Source organism: Typopeltis vanoorti, chromosome 22, assembly GCF_054136105.1.
Source record: "Typopeltis vanoorti isolate ZY-2024b chromosome 22, IOZ_Tvanoo_1.0, whole genome shotgun sequence".
Taxonomy (NCBI): Eukaryota; Metazoa; Arthropoda; class Arachnida; order Uropygi; family Thelyphonidae; genus Typopeltis; species Typopeltis vanoorti.
In genome coordinates, this window is record NC_143570.1 from 73,719,725 (window position 1) to 73,744,167 (window position 24,443).

General features: G+C 36.3%; 1 protein-coding gene across 1 annotated transcript in view; it reads left to right on the plus strand.

Moving 5' to 3' along the window:
• Positions 1–24,443, plus strand: part of kto (mediator complex subunit kohtalo) — a 693,083-nt gene that overhangs the window by 482,158 nt on the left and 186,482 nt on the right. The window contains exons 33-34 of the mRNA XM_090412482.1: positions 727–888; positions 19,677–19,925. Coding sequence (XP_090268608.1) covers positions 727–888; positions 19,677–19,925 — 411 coding nt within the window. The remainder of the gene's footprint in view (positions 1–726; positions 889–19,676; positions 19,926–24,443) is intronic.

The window sequence follows — 24,443 nt, forward strand, 5'->3', positions numbered from 1 at the left end:
GTGAATGAATTCAAGGGTAGGTATGATAGCTGGGTTGGGTAATTTACAGCCTTCCTCAATGAGTCCTTGACTCCCTGGAGGTCTTAGATAATAATATAATAATAAGTGCTTACCCTTGTTATTGCACTTTTTGTTTTGCACTTTTTTTTTCAAAACTTTTCCAAAAAACATTTTTGCATATCTTGAATTAATTTCCTAGTCTGCTGTTTAGCAAGAGCCAGTAACTTCTTGATATCAGCTTCTTTCTGTAATAATGCAAAAATATTCCTGTATTTCTTTCTTACCAGAATTCTTTGAGTCCATAGGCACAAATAAACCTTGTTTTCCAATTTCCCATTTTGAAATTTGTCCACATAACTGTACTTTAAAATGTCATTTCATTCAACAAGTTTATCTTTTTGTTGATACTGTTGCTTGTTTCTTTTCCTTTCTTGAATATAACATCTTATGATTATATTCAGATCAGGGAAAAGGAAGAAATAACATATATAATATTATAATTTAGTGTATATTAAAAAAAAAATAAAAATAAAATAAAAAAAGCTGGGCACCCCAGAAGTTCAAAAATAAGTTTTGAATTAAGTGATTAAATTTATTATGCAGCATCATATTTTTAGGACCATCCATTAATGTTTATTTAAATCTTATATATTTTTTCTTGTGCATATTGTCATTATGCACTGGGCAGAATAATCAGAATTTTTTATTTATTTATTTTTTTTGTAGAAAGAATTATCTGAAAAAGAAAGTGAAGCTCTTCAAATGGTACGCCAGTTACTTCCACTTTCAAAGCAGCAGTGTGAAGTTATTACTTGTGAACCTATGGGAAGTTTAATCGATACTAAAGGTAACAAGATTGCAGGATTTGACTCAATAGACAAGAAACAGGTATTGGAACTTGTTGATGGCGTTTGTTAAAAGTCATTCAGTTTGTATTACAGGTGGTTACTCTTTCTAGGCACTGTCTCCTACATGTGTCCTTCATTCATTTTATGCTGGACTATTCATTTTATTTGTTAGCTTATTCCACTTAACCATAGCTCTTCATTCATTCACTTCTTGCTCACAATTTCTTATTTAGGTACTCTTTGTGATGACCTATCATTACCCTTCCCCTTTCCTTGATACACATTACCATCTGTTATTTCTTCTGGAATTATCTTATATGAGGTAGCAGGGTTTTTATCCCAAAAAACATGCAGTCTGGTCAGAAAATACATCAGTTAGCAAACACAGCTGTAGCAGACTTGCTCCTTATCTTTTCCTTCTGCAGCTTTTCCCACTTAAGTAGGGTTGCTGTTTGTGGTGGGTCTCCTCCACAACTCCTGTCTTGGGCTGTAGCCACATCCAAGTTCTTCATCCTCAATTCCTCCTCCACCATCTCCCTCCATCTCTTCTTTGGCCGTCCGTGCTTCCTCCTCCCCTGCACATCCATCTGCATGACCTTTCTTCCCACATACTCTTCCTCCCTCCTCATAACATGACCAAACCATCTCAACCTTGCCTCCTGTATCTTTGCTCCTAAGTTTGTAACTTTCACCGTTCTCCTTACATAGTCATTTCTCAGACAATTCTTTCTGGTCACACCGCACATCCACCTAAGCATTCCCATTTTTGCTACCTCCATCCTGCTGATGTTATTTTTCCTCAGGGCCACAGTTTCCATAGCATACATCATAGCTGGTCTCACTACTGTCCTGTAGATTTTGCCTTTTAGATTGATCGGCACCCTCTTATTGCATAGAACTCCAGCCATCTCTCTCCAGTTCCTCCATCCTGCTTGTATCCTGCATCCCACTTCCTTCTCACCCTCACCATCCTCTTTCATTGTCGAACCTAAGTATCTAAAGTCACTGACCTTCCTGATGACATTTCCTTCCAGCTCCAGATCTGTCTCCTGGCTGCCATCCACTTTGCAACACATATACTCTGTCTTACTTCTGCTCAGTCTCATATCTCTCTCTTCCAGTACTTTCCTCCAACTTTCTTTAGCTGCCACTTCTTCTCTTGATTCTGCATACAACATAGTCCAAGGTGCATCTTCTCTCACCTCCTCTATCACAATATTAAACAGGAACGAATTTAATGCAAGTCAACTGTCACTGGAAAACTTTCTCTCTCTCCCAGGCAGGTTCGAGCTCTTGTCTTCACATTTCTGCACATCTCCTGCACCAACCTGACATATTTCTCCGGTACCTTCTTCTCCCTCAGACACCTCCAGACTTCTTGCCTTCACTCTATCATACGCAGACTTGCTCCTTATAACAACTGAAAAGTCCTGACCAAAATTCCATAAATATAATGCTATGCTAAAAAATGCACTATAGCAAAATGTCCAATAAAACTCTGTTCCTCTAGTCTCTATCAGTTTGCTGTAGTGAGAGTCAAATTTTGTACCTATAGGCATTTTCCTGAGGAGGAGATAGATTCTAGTCATCCATACCTCTCCAAAGTGAATGAAAGAACACAATCCAGAGGTAAGCCTTAGAATTCTGAGAAATCCAAAAGAATAAGAGAAATAAAGTTTTTTGTATCATGAATAATTTTGATCCCAAAAAATAAACGTTTTAAAAAGACAAAGACAATGAAAATAGGTAGAATTGTTGAAAATATCAACTGTGTTGTGAACGGGGAACCTGTGGAACAAGTAAAACATTTCAGCTACTTAGGCACGATTTTTACTGAAGATGGTAAATTAAATATAGAAATAGACAACAGAATCAATAAAGCTGGTATGGTGGGAAGTCAATTGAATAAATTCATATGGAATAAGAGAGAAATTAGTCGGAACACTAAATTAGCTGTATACAAGACGGTGTTCAAACCAGTTTTAACTTATGGATCTGAGAGCTGGGTCAGAACTAAAAGACTTGACCAAAGACTAGAGACCACAAATATGAGATTTCTGAGAAAGATTAGAGGCATGAACAGATGGCATCAATGGCAATATCATATTAAAAACAAGGATATTAGGAAAGAACTCGACATTGTTGGCATCCAGGAATGCGTTAGCAGAGCTAATCTCAGGTGGTATGGTCACTTAAACAAAATGGGCAAGGAAAGATTAGCAAGATAATAATAATAATAATAAAAAAACAAGTGTTCTCTGCCAGGTTGCTGGAAAACGACCCGGAGGAAGACCAAGATATAGGTGGATTGATACGGTACAATGTACCTTAGACGATAGAAATATAAGATCTGATAATGATAATATTGGAGTCATTACAAGTAACAGACTGATTTGGAGGAAAATTGTAGATAGGAAGTTAGTAATGATGTAAATTTTTCATGTAGTACTATCATATCCTGTACACCCCTTGAGGGTACATGTCAGGAATTTGATGATGATGATGATCACTTTCAAAACTCAATCTAAGAAATGATCAAATTAATGAATTGACAAACAACCAGTTAGAAGAAAGCATTGAGGAAAAACTGGTCATAAAATCTTAATTATCTTAGACTGTTGAAATATATAATAATATCCTTTTAGGGTGTACACCACAATTATGATTGTGATATGATACATTTAATTTAATAGAACTGCTGCCTGCAACTCTTAGGTTAGAAACAACTGGTGCTTCTAGCCTAATGTCCAATTCTCACTTTCTCATGGTGCACCCTGTTAGTAGCTATCTCCCCAGATACTGAACAAACAAGGATAGGCTGACAGTTTAGGATTTAGCCAACCAAATTAAGTAATTGTGCAACATGATGAAATTTCATGTCATCTGGGGCATTGTCAAGTTAAACAAGACCTTTTTTTTTTTTTAAATTTTTTATTTATTATTATTTTTATTTATTATGCTCGTCCCTATGCTGGTCCTAAGCCCGGTTAAAAGAGCAAGGTTGAGTGACGGGCTAATCACTCATCCTCGTAAAAAAACCATGATTACAGAAACCATGAGTGAAGCAAGAAATCCCTTGGGGACAGAGTGCTACAACCTGTGATCTCCCAACAGACAAATATTTACAGGACTTTAGAGAGGAGCCAACATCTATGATGCAGGTGGGGCAAAGCCTTATGGAACCTCACTTGTGGATGAAATCAATCACCCAAACTAAAATTAAACTTAAATTCGGAACATGGAATATTCGCACAATGTATCAAATTGGAAAAACTAGGCAGATAGTCAATGAGATGAATGAATACAGTCTTGATATCTTAGGAATTGCTGAAACAAGATAGACAGATTTTAGTGAGATAACAACAACCGACAAATATTGCATATTGTAATCGGGAGATGATGAAAGACATGAGAAAGGAGTTGCAGTGATTGTAAGTGAGAAAGCAAGGAAAAGTCTGATGGAATGGAACCCAATAAATAACCGATTAATTAAAGCTTGATTTTTCTCCAGGTTCATGAAATTGACCATATTACAAGTATATTATTATTATTATTCGCCTCCAGGGAGTCCAAAGACTCATCGAGGGAGGGTATCTACTCTACAACTCTGCTTCCACCACTTACAATCCACCAACTGACCGTACCTATGCCAACGCCATCTACCGCCGACCACCACCACTGGTATTTCCACAGACAATCACAAATATTCATGCCCACACATGGATTCGAACCCGCAGTCTCTTGACTGGAGAGCGGACACACTAACCACTCGGCCAGCCAGGCTAGCACCCACAAATGATGCCGAAGAAATGGAGAAAGCACAATTCTATGATCAGCTCCCAAAGTGATTGATAAAGTCCCTAAACATGACTTATTAATTTTGATGGCAGACATGAATGCTAAAGTAGGGAAAAGAAAGATGGAAGATGAAGATGCTATAGGAAACGAAGCGAGTGGTGAACAAAATGGAAATGGAGAGCTTTTTACATCCTTCTGTGAATTAAATAATCTCATCATAGGAAGTAGTATCTTCAAACATAAGGAGCACAAAATAACATGGATCTCCCCTGATGGAAAAACAAAAAATCAGATCGATCACATTGCTATATGTAATATAGCAATGTGAGAGGACATTACACAATATAAGGGTTAAAAGACGAATTGATGCAACTTCAGACCATTTTCTGCTAACCGCAATAGTCAAATTAAAGCTAGTAAGAAATTCAAAACTGAAAAAGAATAAGACAATTAAATATAACATTGATGAACTTAAGGAAAATAAAATAAAAGAGAAATTTACCAATGAAGTGAAGAATAGATTCTCAGTTTTGAAAGAATCAAATTAAAATGATGAGGAAAATAAGATTGAAGCCAACTGGGAAAAGTGTAAAGAAGCTTTCAATAAAACTGCAGAAGATATTTTAGGAGTGACAAGTGGGAAGTCACACAAAGAATGGATTACAGGAAATACATTAAAACTAATTGAAGAAAGGAAGAAGATAAAAGAGAAAATAAACAACTGAAAATCAGAAAGATTACGTGGAGAATATCAGAAGCAATACTAAGAAGTACATAAGATGGTAAAGCGATCCACCAGAAATGACAAGAGAAACTACTATCAACTGTTGGCTGAGGATGTTCAGAGAGCGAATGGTACCATAAATCTTGGAAAAGTTTATAAAATTATAAGACAACTTGGTGAAACCTATCAGATAATGAATGCGGGGGTTAAAGATAAAAATGGTCAGCTACTAACTCAAGAGCAAGAAGCCCAACAAAGATGGAAAAAGTACTTTGAAGAATTATTAAATGTTAGACTCTATAAATCCAAATATCAAATCCCCCTTTCAAAGAGATACCAAATCAATTCGAATTTCACGTAAACATGGGAGAGATCACGATGAAAGGAATCATGGAAGTAATCAAGATCAAAAAGAATATAAAAGCAAGTGGAAATGATAACATTAGTGCTGAACTGCACAAAACACCTAAAAACATCAGCAACTATACTGTATAAACTGTTTAATATCATATGGGCATCTGAGAATGTTCTGCGTACCTGGAAAGAATCACAAATAGTCAAAATTCCAAAAAAAGGTGATCTTACAGAATGTACCAATTGAGAGGAATCAGCCTGTTGTCAGTACCATCAAAGATCTTCACTAGAATCATAATAAATTGAATAAAAAAAATAGCACTGAGAAAATTCTGAGAATAGAACAAGCAGGCTTTAGAAATGGAAGAAGTACAATGAATCAAATTTTTATTCTTAGAAGCATAATTGAACAGAGTGTTGAACTATATTCAACTATGTATCTCAATTTTATTGATTTTGCCAAAGCTTTCGACAGCATAGACAGAGAATATCTATGGAAAATCCTGAAAATTTATGGATTTCCTGACAAAATATTAAATATTATCAAAGATTTGTATGATGAAAGTAAAGGACAAATTCTATTAAATGGAACAACTTCCAAAAGTTTTCAAATGAAGCTGATGTTAAACAAGGCTGTGTCATCTTTGGAACACTTTTCATCATTGTCATAGATTGGATAATTCGGTATACCCTGAAAAACCTGAAAACTGGAATAAAATGGAACATTGACACCACATTAGAAAATTTGGAGTATGCTGAAGACATTGTATACTATCATCTAGATTTGAAGACATGAAAATTTGAGGAAACTGCTAAACAAATAGGCTTACACATCATTGAGAAGAAAACGAAAATTAAAAATCAACATTAAAAAGAATGACCCAATCTTTATTAATAGAAATCAAGTAGAAGTGACAAACACTTTTAATTACTTTAGAGCAACTGTCAACATGGAAGGTGGTACCAACGAAGACATTGAAATAAGAATAAAAAAATCTTGCTACGCATTTAAATCGTTTCAGAAAATTTGGAAATCATCTAATATAAAAACAAACTTAAAAATTTTTAACTCAACTGTTAATTCTGTATTACTTTATTTAAGTGAATCATGGAAATTAACTAAACAACAAGAAAATAAAATAGATGTCTTCACAGAATTCTCAAAATTTACTGGCCAAATAAAATCTCAAATATTGAAATTTACAACAAAACCAAAACCATTACAATAGAGTTAAAGAAATGCAAATGGACATGAATAGGCCATGTATTGAGAATGCCAACATCAGAACATGCAAGAATAGCATTGACATGGGCTCCTGATGGTAAAAGGAAGAAGGGAAGATCCAAAATGATATGCTGCCAAATGGTAATCAAAGAATGATACAAACTAGGATTGCCGAGCTGGGGGAGAGCAAGAGAAGTGACACTGGACCGAAGAGGATGGCATGCTAAACTTGTGGCCTCATGCACCTTATAGGTGTAAAGAGCAATAAGTCACGTTTTTTTTTTTATTATTAGGGAACCAGGCAAACACTATAAAGTCAGCTACTGAAAGAAACTCCAACTCAGTACCTGCAGAATTGAATATTGCCACTAACAAAATAAGAAATATCAACAGAAAAGAAGTAGAACTAGCAGAAGAATTGGGAAATACCAGATTGACATACTAGGCATTAACAAAACAAAGACAGAAACAGGCAAGATTCTAAATAACACACACACACAAGATGTTCAGCAATAATATCAGGCAGAAGAAGTAGTAGCCTCCTGCCTTCCACCCACCTGTTCAGAGCCTGTGTAGCTCAGTAGAAGTGGCGTTTGCACTCTACGGCGCTTGACCGCACGAAGAAAGGATTTGGTGGTTCAAATCTAGTCACCGACTAGCGGAAATTTTTCTAAGCCTTTTTTCGACCGGTTCCCGAGTTAGTCGATCTCTGGCATGGGCTAGCGGGTTTTTTCTCCCGGAAACTCGGGTTTTTCGCCCCATAAACTCAAGAAAATTGACCATCAAACCCACACTATTTTCAGACATTATAAAAATAATAATAATATTGTGTTAGGGTTAGGGACCACGAGATGGCGGCACTAGCTTGCCGCCTTCTTCACTGCGTACCGATGAATCAGTGATAGCCTTGGGCTAGCTATCTCTCTAATTGGCTACCAGTGGAGATTGAACTGCCCACTCACTCTCCAAACGTTAGATAGGGTAAACGGCCTCGCCTACTCCCTATACGGGAACAAATAGGCGTTAGCTGATTTTTTTTTTTTTTTTTCCGGACTTCCACCCACAAAAGGCTGTAATCCTGTAAGGGCATTAATACCATTAATTTTTTTCCGTTTTTATAATTTTTTTTATTTTGCAGTTCCAAAATCCTTTTCCAGAGACCAAACATGAAATTTTTTTTCAAGCCACTTCAGACCTCCAATAAGCAGGGTGATGATCACACACCAATCATTGAAATTCATCTCCCATCTAAAGACAATCACAGATATCCATGACGACAGTTGGATTTGAACCCACAGCCTATTGATTTGAGAATGGATTATACTCACCACTCATCCAACCAGACAAGCACCTGATTAGAGGTATAAATATGAAGGTATAAATGTTTTACAGTGGCTAAGCTTCATGATTTATAGTCTTGGTAGAGGGTTTCATTCCGGATAATTGGAGTAGAATGCTCTTAGTAGCCATCTATAAAAAAAAAAAAAGAAAGTAAAACTGAATGTAAGATTACAGAGGATATCTGAAGAGGTTTCCACTAAGGTCTGCCTAAGAAAAAGGTTAAGAAAAATTGAAAATGGGAAATTTAGAGAACAAGCTGACCAAATAAAGGTTTTCAGGATCATATTTTCACTTTAAGACATCATTGAGAAGTCATGGGAATATAAGGATCTGCACTTAAGTTTTACAAATATTGAAAATATAGGTATATGACAATGTACCAAGGGAAAGTAGTAAGACTTATACGTTGGTTAGACATAACTGGTAATTAATTTACGGAATTCACAACGCATATGAAGTATATTAATTAAAGATACTTTAATGAATCACTTCTGTATTTCGGCAATGTCACATTGCCATCTTCGGGAACATAAAGATATGATATGTGCACTAAGGAACTAACAAAGCAAATGAGGAAGAAAGTAATAAACTAATTCTGTTCCTAAAGTCCTAATGGTGCCCTCTTGCGGGCTAGTTTGGTAGTCTTGGCCGTTGGGCTGAAGTTCTCATAATGAAAGTCTCCCAAATTTGGGGCAGTTTCATGCACCCAAATTTGTTGAGGTTAGGAACGTTTTTTAGAGCTGCTGAAGATTCTTTGAACAATCTTTCGTATTTGAATTTGCTGCGATGGATTATTTCAGCCCAAGATGGAGAACTTCAGCCCAACGGCCAAGACTACCAAACTAGCCCGCAAGAGGGCACCATTAGGACTTTAGGAACAGAATTAGTTTATTACTTTCTTCCTCATTTGCTTTGTTAGTTCCTTAGTGCACATACCATATCTTTATGTTCCCGAAGATGGCAATGTGACATTGCCGAAATATAGAAGTGATTCATTGAAGTATCTTTAATTAATATACTTCATATGCGTTGTGAATTCCGTAAATTGATTACCAGTTTGTATCAAGGGAAAAGCTCTTCAAAACACTACAATTATATTAAACAATAAACGGTTTATATTTGAATTGTAAGTCAGCAGTTAGAATTTAAGGAGGTATAGTAAGATTATCTCATATCAGATGTATGGCAATAGTGTACATTAGCTCCACTGTTATTCATCATCTATATTATGAAGGAAAGTGGCATTAAACTTCTTATCAAAATTGGAGACATTCACTTTCACTCTTTACTTTATACAGATTATGTTATACTGTTAAATAAATTCAGTACATGTCTGCAGGATTTCCTAACTAAAGTGAATAACTGCTGTAATAAATTTAGTATGAAAATCAGCAGTAAGAAGACAAAAAGCCTGTGAAAAATGGTCAGGAACTTTGAGAAAGTTAACTGCATCCTGAATGGAGAACCTTTAGAACAAGTAAAACATTTCAGCTGTTTAGAGTTTTAGTGAAGATGGCAATTTATATTCCTCTCATATTTAATTTTTAATTAAATATAAGAGGAATAAGAGAGAAATTGGTTAAAACACTCAACTAACTGTATACAACATAGCGTTCAAGTCAGTTTTAACTTATGGATTTATGTGTTGCGTTAGAAATAATACACTTGATCAATCATTTGATGCCACAGATATTAGAGATCTGAGTAAGAATAAAGGAGTGAACAGATGGCATCAGTGGCATAATCATATTAAAAATAAGGATATTATTATTATTATTTATGAATTTTATATATATATATATATATATATACGTAGGCTGTTCAATAAGTTATAAGACTATATTTATACAGAAAACAGATTACCTTTAATCATCATCATTTACATGGTCTTTTTCGAAGTAACTACCGTGAGACGCGATGCATTTGTCCTAACGTTGCGTCCACTTCTTAAACACGTGAAAGTCCTTTCTTTGAAAGTTCTTTTAAAACTGCCTCTGCAGCTTTTACACATGCTTTGTTGCTTTCGAAATGACGGCCTCTTAGTGGTTTCTTGAGCTGAGGAAACAGCCAGAAATCGCATGGTGCGAGATGAGGACTGTATGGAGGGTGTGGTAGGATATCTATGTTGTTCTTCTGCAAAACGTCCACTACACAACCAGCAATATGTGGCCTTGCATTATCGTGGTGCAATAAGAAGCCATTCTTCAGCAATGGACGCTTCCTTTTGATGTGCTGTACCATTATCCGTAAAACATCCGCATAGTATGAGTTGTTTACAGTATTTCCGAGTTCTACAGTGTGTTGGTAAACAATGCCTTCGTTGTCAAAAAACATTATGGTCATAACTTTACTAGCCGATTTTACAGTTTTTGCTTTCTTGGGGTTAGGCGAAGACGGATGCTTATTCACTGCTTTGTTGTTTCATTGTAGGGTCATAGTGATACAACCAAGCTTCATCTGCTGTAATGATGCGTTTTAAGAAGTTGTCGCCTTCTTGTTCCAGTCTTTCTTTTCATTCTGTGCACACATCCACTCGATGCTGCATTTTCTCTGGTGTCAAGAGTTTGGGAATCCATCTGGCGCAAACACGTTTCAGTCCCAAATGTTCAGCCATGATTGAGTGAACACTTCCCACAGAAATATTCAGGACAACATGCAGCTGGCGTACTGTAATTCTGCGATCCTCCTTGATGATAATCGCTGCTGTGTTGATCATTGTCTCTGTGATGGACGTAGAAGGTCTTCCCTCACGTTCAAGATCTTCCACATTTTGCCTGTCTTCCTTAAAAGTTTTATGCCAGCGAAAAACACTTGCCCTCGACATTGTTTCATCGCAGAAAGCTTTGCATATTGTGTTAAAAGTGTCCGATGCCGATTTTTGCAAACGCACACAAAATTTAATCGCATAACGCTGTTCCAAGGATGCTTCCATTTCGACGACTGGTCGCGGTTTGTAGGCGCGCCGAAACAAGCTTGCGTTTGGTCACATGACACTCTGGTACATCAACCCATATACGCCATCTATCAACCTCTTTTGTTAATACAGACAGCAACATTTCTTTATTCCACAGAAATTAATATTGTGATGAGTGGTTTCGCGACAGTAAAATTAGTCTTATTACTTATTGAACAGCCCTCATATATTGATCCCATGCACTAGAGAGCAAAGATGCTGAAGCACATAAGTGCTGTGTGTGCATGCATGCAGGGTGCAGTTAAGGACTGAGTTATTTGATGATTGATGTTTTTTAAAGAGTTGCAGGTTGTTGAACATTTCAGAGGAAGGCTGTTCCTGAGAATGGAATAAAAAGGAAGAGAAGTAGCTTTGCTGTGTTTGCATCTCAATAAATATAAATATATGCAAGCAGTTGTTGCTTTTCTATTGGGAGAGAGTGGAGGAATAATGATTGATAATTCAATAGAGCAATAACGATTGAAATACATTTAGAAAGATGCAGTGCTGAAACATTGCAGCTATGAGATAGAAGTTGGAGTGAATCTGTAACAGAGGGATCATCAGCAGCCAAATTGTTCTCCTCTAGACAGCATCAAGAATTTTTAGCTCACCACCCCAAACATGAGCAGTATACTAAGCATCGCTTATTTTGGATTTTTATATAGTTAAGAGTTGGTTGGGTGTAAAATAGCTTCTTGAACAAAAGAGAACCTAGTTTTTGGATTCTGAGGAAGCTGTTGATGTGATGTGTGTATACCAGAAGAGACTGGAAGATAATGTTAGTCTGAACAGAGAGAACTAATCTTATCTGGCAATTTACATATTACTGAGGGAAAGTAAGCTGAGATCTCTTTTGAAAAAGGCAAGACTGTATTTTGTTGGCCGTGAACATGACATGGTTGTCCCCCATTGAATGATAATACGTAGATCAGTATTTAAGGCCCTTGTTGTAGATGCTCTTGTAGCTTGGAATTTAGAGTACAGCATGGTTTCTCAAATATGTATGATGAATGGAGAGTACTGTCACCTGCAAAGCTGTGGATAGGATTATTGGTGATTGACATTAGGTCATTTATGTGTAGGAGAGAGAGAGAGAGAGAGAGAGTGTAGATGATAGGACAGAACCTTGAGGCACTATTGTATTGGTGGTGGTGAAGAGAGGGTGCTATCTACTATGAGTTGCAGAGGATGACCAGAGAGAAAGTTGGCTACCCATATTACAGAGGGGGGGGGGAGGCCAAGGGATGACAATTTGTTTAGCAAACCTTGAGGCCAGATATGGGTATCAGGGCACATCCATTGGTGAGTGATGTAAGGTAAGAGGTCAGCTGCAGATCTTGAATCAAAATCCCAACTGGTGATTGCTGATCAGTTGGTGGATGTCTAAGTAGTGGAGAAGTTGGCGATTGATGACTTTCTCCATTATTTTGAGAGGACAGGGGTGATGGAAATTGGTCAGTAGTTTGACAGTAGTCTACCATCTTCCTTTTTTGATATAGGCTAGATATGAGAGTGCTTTCACACATTGGGATAAGTACCAGCTAAATATAATAGATTGCAGAAATGATACGAAACAGGTGTTAGATCTGGAGCACAATGTTTGAGAACAGTTATGCCATCAGGACCAGAAGACTTTTTAGTGTCCAAGTTATTTAGTAGTTTTCGAATGTATTTTGTCAAAAAACTACAGGATGCATATGGTTGGGATTCTGGTATAGCAGGAGGTCATTTCCCTTGGTCATCTGTGCAGAAGTTTGATGAAAAGAGTGATGCTGGGAAGTCAGTTTATCTTTGGTGAAGTAGAAGTTGTACCATCAAGATAGATAGATAGATAAAGAGAGAGGTGAAAGCACAGGTGAGCACTTCCACCTCTCTCCCATGACTTTGGCAAAGGACCAGAAGGCATGTCTTCCATTTGGATAAGAGATAATTTTTTGTGCCGTTGGCCATTATCAAATCTCATTTGGATCTCCTGACAACTTATACATTTGTTGCATGCTTTGATATATAGGTAAAGTGTGAAGCTGGGGTTCTTGATATGAGCCACCTGCATTAAGTTGAAGTTTTTTCTTTGACTCCTTTAATAAGCTTCTTGTTGATTCGGGGGCTTGGAGAGCAGATGAGGATTTTAGGCAAAATGCAGGATGAAGGCCTTCGTGCCAGGAGGATGATTTCTGAGACTCATTTGTAGCAGATGTTATTGTCAGATGATGGAAAGCAATAGTCAGACCAGGGAAAGGGTTAGTAGAAATTCTGGAGGTCATCCCATTTAGCACTGTGTAGTGCTAGAGGATGTGAGTGATTTGTGGAAGGACATTCTGTGAGAGAGGAGACTTGCACAATATTGCGATCTGAGTTGCCGAGAGAGGTTACCTCTGCCGTATCTGGAAAGAGAATTGGTCAAAATCAACAATATTTGGAGAGTGAAAAGGGTTATCAGAAATTTGGGTAAGTAGATGTACAATTTGCCTTAGGGCATTACTTATAGCAAAGACTTCTGCTTCTCATCCAGCTTGGTCAGTGGTGTTGAAAGGGAAGCCAGTTGGAATTGTTGGACATTAAGGTCACCCAAGAAGATGATCCCAATATTTGGATAGCTGGGTGGAGGTGCTCGAGTCTTGTGGAAAGGAATGTGCAGAGGTCTGGTTATTGGTATTTGGAAACCAGTAAATTCAGATGAATGTTAGTAAATGGGGTAAGGAAACCTTGAGCCAGAGAGGCTCAAAAGCTCAGCATTCTAAATTAGCCATTCTGTGGCAAAAGATAGTTGGTCTGGAAGACCATAAGTGATTATGAATATTTTATGTCAATATTAATGCTGTGGGAATAAGGAGCAACCAACTTATTCCGTGGAATTATTGGTTACAGAAGCTTACGTGGTAAAATGTGTAGGCCTGCACGAAAGCATAACATGATGATGATGATGATTAATGCCATGGATGTTAGTAAACTGGACATGGAAGTGATTTTTTATTGCAATTTTATTTATTTATAGTCTTCTAAAGCACTACTAACTGCATAAGTCCACTAGAACTTGTTTTTCCTCTGGAGCCTTTTTTTCCTATGCCATCTTGGCAACTTAAATTAAAATCAATATAGCAATATTTTGCTATATTGATTTTAATATTGACTAGATAAGTAGTGAAAAATAATAATAATAATAATTATTATTATTATATCATTTTCATCAGACCTCTATGGAGTCGAGAGACTCATCATGGGAGGTTCACTCTCACATACCTAACTCACAGGGTATGGATCTTGACTTAAATGCATGAACTGTCTCTGCACTCACCACACTTTCAGACACTGCATTCCAATCACATAACACTCTTCATGCAAAAAATCTACTCTTATATGTTTTGATCATGTCCCTACTCTTCCTTCTAGGTTTGGTTTTTTTCATTCTCTCAATCTGTTTTGATACTCCACATTCCAGAGACCAGAAACCTACTTAGTGAATTGTCTCTGAACCCTCTCCAATGTCATTTACATACAAATTAAACAATAATGACCCCAAAACAGATCCCTTGGACATACCACTAGTGACTTTCCTCTTTTAGGATATCACTGATACTTATCACACAGCCAGTCTCCATTCCAATGCACTAATCTATTATCCGACCATGTCTGTTCTAATTTAACTACTAGATTGTCATGTGGCAATTTATCAAAAGTCTTTGCAAAATCTAAATATACTATTGTATATGCTCATCCCCCTACTCCCTTCCTTGTCCAATGTATTCGTCACCTTGCTATAATAAGTAAGCAGATTGCTGAAACACAATTTTCCTTTATCAAACCATACTGTCCATTAAAGAGAATTCTGCTGCTGTCAACCTAGTTCTGAATCCTTATCATCACTAGCTTTTCCAACCCTTGACCACAACTCCAGATAAGCAGATTGGCCTATAATTCAAAGTCTTAGTCTTATCATCACCCCTTTATGGAATGGAACACTTTTGCTCTCTCTTTGGAACTTGGCCCAGTCTAAGACTCATGTTAAAAGGGTAAGTTTAAGCTGTTGTTAACTCCATGGAACATTTCCTCAAGACACACTGTGATATACCATTAAGTGCCACAGCCTTTTATATTAGGTACAGGGATGTTGCAAGCTGGAACTTAACCTTAGTGATATCTTTAACAAAACCACATATACTGCTTGGGAAGAAGTCAATAGAAACCCCTGTGGTCAATATACCATGTAACGAGTCGTGTTTGTGGCCAGTTTAAATTGGAAGAATATGATGCTTCTAAGTCAATGCAACTGTCCGCACGGTTAGCCTAGTGGCTTTGCGCTTCGCAACCATATGCCTGGGGAAGGAGTGTCCTAGGTTCGATTCCCGTCACCGACGTGAGGAGCTAAAGGATCTTCCTCAGCCATAGCCAAGTTAGTTGGTCTTGGGTGTGGACAGCAGGGTTTTTTCCGCCAGTTTATCTGGGGTTTTTCATCCTGCAAGCAGGCAAACTGGCCCCGTGAACACACAGGGATACAGCCAGGAATACTTAAAGGCATAGGAGTGACCATCCTATCCTCGTACTTCGGTTACGAAATCCAAGCATGCTTGGAAGGTTGTGGGCCTTAAAGGCCTGTTAAAGCCATAGGGATAGGATAGATAAGTCAATGCAACTGTGTCAAAGTGAAATGGCTGTGAGAAGGGAACTAATGGAGCTTGAAATAGGCGCTGTGATAGGAAGCCATGTTACAGGCCTATCTGTTTGGCAAATTGTTGACAAATTAGGCCATCCCAGGTCAACAGTCAGTGATAACATACTGAGATGGAACCGCAGAGAGTCAACTGCAAGTGCCACCCACAGCAGACAACTCACCAAACGTGACCATAGGGTACTCAAACAAGGCAGTTTTGATATAATACGGTCTACAAATTGTAGTAATCCTTTATCTTTTCATATATTTTTCACCGCACAACTTAAAAATCAAATTTTATCTTCGTTAAATTTGCATCTGCCCATATTGCGGATGTAGTTATAAGTAGTGAATTTATATTCAGTACTTATAACTACATTAGGAGGAAATTCCCTTTAGCACAGATGTACATCAATTGTTTACCATATAAAGCGTTTATTGTTGAAAATTGGCTTTGTTTTCTGCCAAGAAAACGCATTAAAAATCATAAGTGTGCTAATCTCAAGCTGAGCACTTCATTTTCTGATGAGTTACATATATAATTAATATGTAATGCTTTTTTTATGTGAAAATTTTATTTTTATAGTAATGACCACTTAAAATGCAACGAAAGGGGGAAAAAAACACATTTGGAAAGAAAATTAATTTCTCTCGAAGAAAAAATTAAAATCTTGGATCAGTTGAAAAATGGAAAAAGAACCAGCAGTTGTTACAAAGATCTTGAATTTAAATAAATCAATACGACTTAGCTCATTTTCTTTCATCCTAAGGTTTGGGGTGTGTAACCCTTTTAACTGATACACGACATTTCCAACTATTACCTATGGGAGTCCGAGCAGAGCTCCCCACTGACCCTTTGTCTGGACGTTCCGTAAGAAAGACGCTCACTACTGCAAAAACCCAAAAAAGCCTAAGCGGGCTATGGGGGGTTCCTAACCCTTTTATACCATCTCCCTACCGGCATTCTCTGTAACTTTCGTTGTTCACCCATTGTGTGGAATTCCCCCCAACGTAAGTCTCGCTTCGTATCGCTTAATTTCGTTTTGAGGTTTCGTTTAATCAGATGGCGTTGATGGAGATGACTTGTAGTAGAGGTTCGGTGTAGTGGTTGAGACAGTTGTAGTGTCCTCCCGCGATGAGTCTTCGGACTCCTTGGAGGTATCAGGAATAATAATAATAATAATTTATTTTTAAAATTATTATATATTTACAAAGTATCACTGACATTAGACAATCTAGTAAGAATCCTTTCATTTAATTATTCACAATTTCCATTCTTTGTAATAATGTATTCTATATTTGTCCAGATACATATAACACATACTTGGATGCAAGTATATTCTTTACAGGGTTTTGCTTGTTAAATGATGATAAAATGAAATTCTTAAGAGTTTCAATTAATCAAAATTTAACAATGCTGAGCTAAGTTGTATAATAAACGTCGCACACATTTTTGCAATATGGTTGAAAACGAAATTAGTGAATTAATTTATGGGGAAACAGATTTAAATGAGGAGGAACTGGTACAATTAATAATTAATAAATGATGTCAAACCAAATGGTGGGGAAAGTTCTGCTGAAGATTTTGATTGTGATGAATCTGATAAAGAATTCAGTTTAAAGAAATTAGCAGAAGGATTGGACTTGGCAAGAAAGTTAGGAAGTTATTTTATGGATAATAATTCCTCAAAGGAGCGCTCCAGAAAATTCACGAGACAGCTTGATATTTGTTTAGCTACATATTATGAACTTAATAAAAAAATTGCAGCATAGTGGTAAGCAAGGTCTGATTACTGACTTGATAACTAAACCAGCCGAAGTATACAATGAGAATTATACAAATGATGTCCAAGAGATTTCAAGTGATGATGACCTCTGGCTATTAGTAAATAAAGAACATCTACGAAATGTTAGTTTTGAAGACAGTGATCATCATCATGCGTATCAAGGATTTAGGCCTAGCATGGCCTGTTCCAGCCTTAGAAGTCATCATTGAATCATTTAAGAGGACGTCCTGGTTTTCTTTTTCTTGACTTGTACTTTAAGGCTTGTTTTTGTAATCTTTCTCTTTGCATTCTTTGAACGTGTTCCATCCATTTATGTTTATATTTTTTAATTTTTTCTACTACTGGTTCTTGATTTAATTCTTTCATAATTTCTTCGTTTCTTTTGTGATCAAATAGGGTATACTTTTCAGTTTTTCTCATAAACTTCATTTCTGCTGTTATTAATCTTTGTTTGTCTTTTTGTTTTATTGTCCAGATTTCACTGAAGACAGTGATAACAATTAAAATATGCACTTTATTTTATTTTGCTTAAAACATTTATGCATTATGTGCAATGAAGTTTATGTACAATTTGTAACATTTATAATTTTATACTATGTATTTCTTTCATAGTTTATGTTTTCTTAAATTACATGAATTACTTGAATTATTATTATTATGTGACATCTCCAAGGAGTCCAAAGACTCATTGAGGGAGAGTGTGCCAACACCATCGAACGATTGAACCCTACCAACTATTAACCGTGCTCAAACTTGCTTAACTTTTTTCGTGAGCCATTAATAGCAGAGGCTCTACCAATCGACTAACTTTTGCTGGCTATTAAATAAAAATATTTTTTTGTTTTATAGATCATTGTTGTTTATATAATTTAAAAAAAAAAACGATTTCGGAAAATAACCCTACTTTTTCTACATGATCTGAGTCTCACATAATGCGATTTATATAACACTCCTTTTCTATGGAACCTAACATCCTCGTTATATGAGGGTTACCTGTATGTATGCAGAGTTCCAACATCGACTGGCCATAAGGTACTGCGAAGAATAATAGCATCACATTACCTGAACCAACATGCACCATCATCTTCAGTTGTGCAAAGAGCATGCTCAGTGGGATGTGGAAGCTTGGAAAGCTGTTTGGAGCAACAAATAATACTAAACCCTCTCATGAGCAGATGGGCAGGTGTGGTGGATGCCCTGTTGTCTCTTACCATAGTGCATAACTCCAACTATGAAATTCAGAGGTGGCAGTGTGGTGGTATGGTCCTGGTTTGGAATCATTGTATTGTCTAGAATGTTCAGATATCTCTCTGACCTCTGTTTGTGGTGCCATAAACATTAAACTCTGAGAGGTATCTGAACATTCTTGACAATGCAATGCTTCCTACTTTGTAGCATTTCTACGGAACTGGCCATTGTTTCTTTCAGCAAGACACTGTGCCATATCATGTAGTTGCTGCATGATTTGTGGACAGAAACATCACAACATGTGACTGACCTCCACAGAGCTCTGATCTCAACCCTAATAAACATCTGTGAGATGAACTGGAGCATAATGTGATCAATGGATGCCTGCTCCACAACATTTCAGCACCTCTATAGGAAGAATACAAAATTTCCATTGATCTGAATTGTATGCTTGTTTAAAGTATGTCCCATACTATGTTGTCTGTTGACTTCTTTTCAAGCAGTGTGTGTGCATGCACGCACGCGCATTATTTTAGTTTATTTTTTTACTGCATTACTTTTTCACAGTTTTTTAATTTGTTGTAAGCATATTATATATGCTTCTGCTTACATCACTGGAAAAATGAAGCAAACACATGTACTTGTTCTTAGAAGTCCAGTCATTTTAAAGAGATTTATATTCCTCTTTTTGTTCTAATTATTAAATATGTTGAAGCATAAAAATAAAGAAGCCAGTTGAAATATTTTTTGTTAATTGTTATTGCAGTGTATGTGCTATAAATTAAGTACTATATTTTGTATATTCAGGGTTTACAAGTAGCAGAAAAACAGAAAGTAAGTCCATGGGACCTTCTGGAAGGTCATAAGAATCCTGCTCCATTATCGTGGGCTTGGTTTGGAGCAGTACGATTAGAACGCAAACCACTGCGTCAAGAAGAAACACACAGACTTTTGCTTTGGCATACTCATTGCTTGAAAAAACCAAGTAGTTATTATTTAGAACCTCCTCCATTACCTCCTGAAGATCTGGAGCCACCTCCAGAGAAGCAGCCACAGGTACTGCATTTTTTAAAGATAATCTTATATACAACAATTTTTAAGTATTTCATATTTAAATTTAATTTATGCACTTAAGGAAAATAAAGGTGAAATGGATAATAAAGTATTGGTGTTAATAGTATAACTGACTAGAAATTTAATGTAACTTAATGTTTTATAAATAAATGCATCTAGCTGCTTGGTTGGAAGGATAAATGGCCTGAACTTGATTCTTGACGCAGTATAAAAGAAACATTTATTATTACTGTTTGTGTAAAGGTGAGCATACAAAGGCGGTTAGGTTGTTCATCCTACAAAACATCAAAACACGAGAATGAATGCAGTTTCTTTACTCAGCAGTACCTCATGACCACTGTTGCTTTACCATATTTGAAACAACTAACCAACCTTACAACTGAATCCTTAGGTTAAATTTAGCATTATTGCAATAAAGGTTATAAAAAAAGAGTTCTAGCTAATTTTCATGACCATACCATAAGATTGTCATCATCTAGCAATGTGAGGTAGAATCTTGCTCGGGCATGAAGAAATGGAGATGGCAATGGTGAGCATGTTCATGGTAAAAACAGATTTGAACTTACATGATAATAAACATATAATTAGCTACAAAATTTTCTAATTTGCTACAAATTTGTAGCCAAACCATCTTTGATGCAGAACGACATAACAAAGTACCTTTGTAGTGAACTATGCAGCATGGTCCCCACATTGGTTTGTTACGGAAGGCTTTTTTGTTATGCATACATCACAATATACCATTCTCTCTTCTCTTCCCTTCCTTTCTATCTTATCACTTTAGTTGCCTCATCATAACACCAAAGAAATATATCTGGAAGAGGCCCTAGATTGTTGTTTCCCATAAGATATGTTTTTGGCTATGTGATAAGTGAGAGAATCAGTTGCATTGATGTGAGTCCTGTGAGGAGTAGACTGTTTACAGACTTTGGAGTCTGTAGATTGTTTTCCATGATAATTATATTATTAAGGGAAAAATAAAACAGAGATGTCTGAACTATACTCTTGTTTGGAATGTGAACTTTTAGCTTCTTAAAATGAACATATAATGTTACAATTTCGCATGAATATGTGCATACAGAGGAAACTGAGGTACAAGGAAAAAAAACAAACGAAAGTTTGTTGTTTGGTTTGTGTTTTGTTTGTTTAACCACTTTCAACAGTTTGTTTGTTTCAAACAAATTGTTGAAAGTGGTTAATTTATTTTCAAAAATTAAATGCAATGTTATTTATGCAGTTGAAAAATGTTTATAAAAGAGGAATAAATACAGGATGTCTTATAAGTTTCGAGATATTTCAGTAATTCATAAAAATCAGAAAAATTGGTATATTAGAGTGCAGTTTGCGAAAATGTATCACAAGGAGATTTTTTTTTTTTTGGCAGGGAGAAAAAAATTAGTTCCAATTTTCACTGATAGAGGGCACTGTTTGCACCCTCTATCAATGAAATAGTGTATATTTCCCTATTTAAGTTCTGAGATATTTCAGTAATTCATAAAAATCAGAAAAATTGGTATATAGAGTGCAGTTTGTGGAAGTGTATCACAAGGAGGAGGATTTTTTTTTTTGGCAGGGAGAAAAAATTTAGTTCCAATTTTCACTGATAGAGGGCACTGTTTGCACCCTCTATCAATGAAATAGTGTATATTTCTCTATTTGCAAATATGTGCAAATGAGAGTTCTATAAAGCTGGGAGCTTGTAATGAATGCGTGTAAATTCCCAGTCATTGGGGCGAACAGGATTGTTTTTGTGAAGAGAAAAAATTGTTGCTGTGATGCTTACATTGGTGGATAAGGCATTCTTAGTGAAGTTGTTTTGCATAAGTGGGGAATCGGTAGTAGCGGAAGTTTTACGAAAGTTTCGAATGAAGAAAAGTCAAAGCCCTAGCACTCCTGCCAGACTACAGTCTCTAAATATGATGCTTTGAGAAAACTGGACATATGTCAGATCACCCTCGAACATGCAGATCAGTGTTATCCGAAGCCCGTACCAGCATTGTGGTATTTAAAAATGCCCTAGCAGCACAGTCAGCAAGCAGTGTAAGCAGTTCATGGAAAGCTGCAGGAATCACAGACATTGCAAAAACATCCATAATCCACATCCTTCATGGTGCGTAAGCATCACAGCAACAATTTTTTCTTTCTGCAAAAACAATTCCGTTCACTTCCAGTGACTGGGAATTCGCACACATTCATTACGAGCTATCAGCAGTAAATCCTGCATTTTATAGAACTCTCATTTGCACGTATCTACAAATGGGGGGGGGTACAGTGCCCTCTATCAGTGAAAATTTGAACTAAATTTTTTCTTTGTGCCAAAAAAAAATTCCCCTCCTTGTGATACACTTTCGTGAAAACCACACTCTAATATATCAATTTTTCTGATTTTTTTGAATTATTGAAATATCTTGGAACTTATGGGCCACCCTGTATATTTCTTAACTAAATAATGTCAATTTTATTACAACTGATTGCTGATAAATGCTGTATATATATTTCATCACAACTATGTTTGCATCATATGAAAATATTAGATAAACAATTTTTTTTTCTTCATATTTTAGGACTATTTATTAATTTTTTTTCCCTTTTGGTCATGATTTTTCTTTAATTTTATTATATGTTTATTCCCTCCATGTTATCTGGTAATGAAGACCTTTATTTAATTTTTTTTTTTTTATTCCACATTTTTTCTTGCTTTGGTATTAGTTGTATATGTGGTTGTGACAAAATATAGGACATTTCCATCAATCAGCTTTTGCAAAATCAACGTAATGAATCCTCATAATGTTCATCTCTACAATCAGAACTCTGTTTTTTTTTAAGTATAAACTGTTGTTTGCTCATGTTTCATTAAGAAATATATTCAGTCTTCTTTTATTTATAAATTAGAATTAATTTATAAAATTATATATATAATTTATATTATGTAATTACCGTATTTGCCAGCATATAAGACGCACTTTTTTTCTTTGAAAATAGGTCTGAAAAACAGGGTGCGTCTTATATGCCGATACTCTGTTTTTATTACTTTAATTTCTGGAAATTTTCTCTGTTCCGAGTTATGCGATTTCTTTCTTGCTTCATTACAGTGTGTGAGAACATTCCAGTTACATAGAGTTCAGTGGATGCACATGTTGTCACGGTTGTTGTGAACGATGATAAATTTCTGCCATTAAATTTTCTCTAAATTTCTTGGCAAATTGTGGCTGAAAAGCGTCGGCATTGCTACAATATTGCATACAAGCTACGTGTGATTGCGTATGCTAAAGAACATGGAAACAGGGCTGCAGAGAGGCATTTCGGCCCACCCCCAACTGAGAAAATGATAAGAACTTGGCGGAATCAGGAAGAGGATCTAAAAAAAGCAAATCATAGTAAACATAACCTATGAAGTAGAACTGCAAAATGGCCAGAACTTGAGGCAGAACTGAATACTTGGATTTTAGACCACAGAAAAGCAGGACTTTCAGCGTCTACAAAAATGATTATTCATCAATCGAAAGTGATAACCACTAACAGAGGGATCGCCAACTTTACTGGATCAACATCATGGTGTTCAAGATTCATGAAGAGAAACCAGCTATGTATGCAGACTAAAACAAAAATATCACAAAAGATGGCAGCTGAATATGAAGAAAAAATTATTGAATTTCATCGATTTGTCATTATCGCAAGGAAACGAGAAAATTTTGAACATGCGCAAATAGGAAACATGAACGAGGTTCTGCTGACTTTTGATGTGCCCTTGCAACCTACAAAACTGTAGATTCCAAGGGCACAAAAGGTGTTGCTGTTAAAACTTCGGGGCACGGAAGAACTCACTACACAATTGTTTTATCTTGCTGTGCTGATGGGACAAAATTATTGCCACTATTGATTTTTAAAAGGAAGATGCTACCCAAAGAAAAACTGCTTAAAAGAGTATTTGTACATGTTTATGCAAAAGGCTGAATGGATGGAGGAGGAATGAAGTTATGGATAGATAAAATTTGGTCTAGGCTCCCTGGCAGATTGTTGAAGAAGCCTGCCTGTCTAATATGGGATCAGTTTCATTCTCACAGAATAGAAGATGCTAAAAATAAACTCAAGGATTTGAAAACTCAGTTAGCTGTAATTCCTGGAGGTATAACTAGTCAGCTTCAACCTTTAGATGTCTGTATTAATAAACCATTTCAGGGATTTATGAAGAAGAAGTGGAACACTGCATCCAGAAGACTTCTGTATGCAGTCTTCAGATTTTGAGGTTACGCCATCAGGAAGAAGGAAGAGGCCTTGCATTTCGCAGGTTTGTGAGTGGGTCAAAGCTTCATGGGATGCTGCAAAAACTGAGACAGTGGTTAAATCATTTAAGAAGTGTGGCATTTAGTAATGCACTGGATGGTATAGAGGACAATTTGTTGTATGAGGACTCAAATTCTGATTTAGAAGAGATTTTATCATAAGTTAAAATTGGTTTGAACACTGTCTTATATACATCTAGTTTAGTGTTTTGATTAA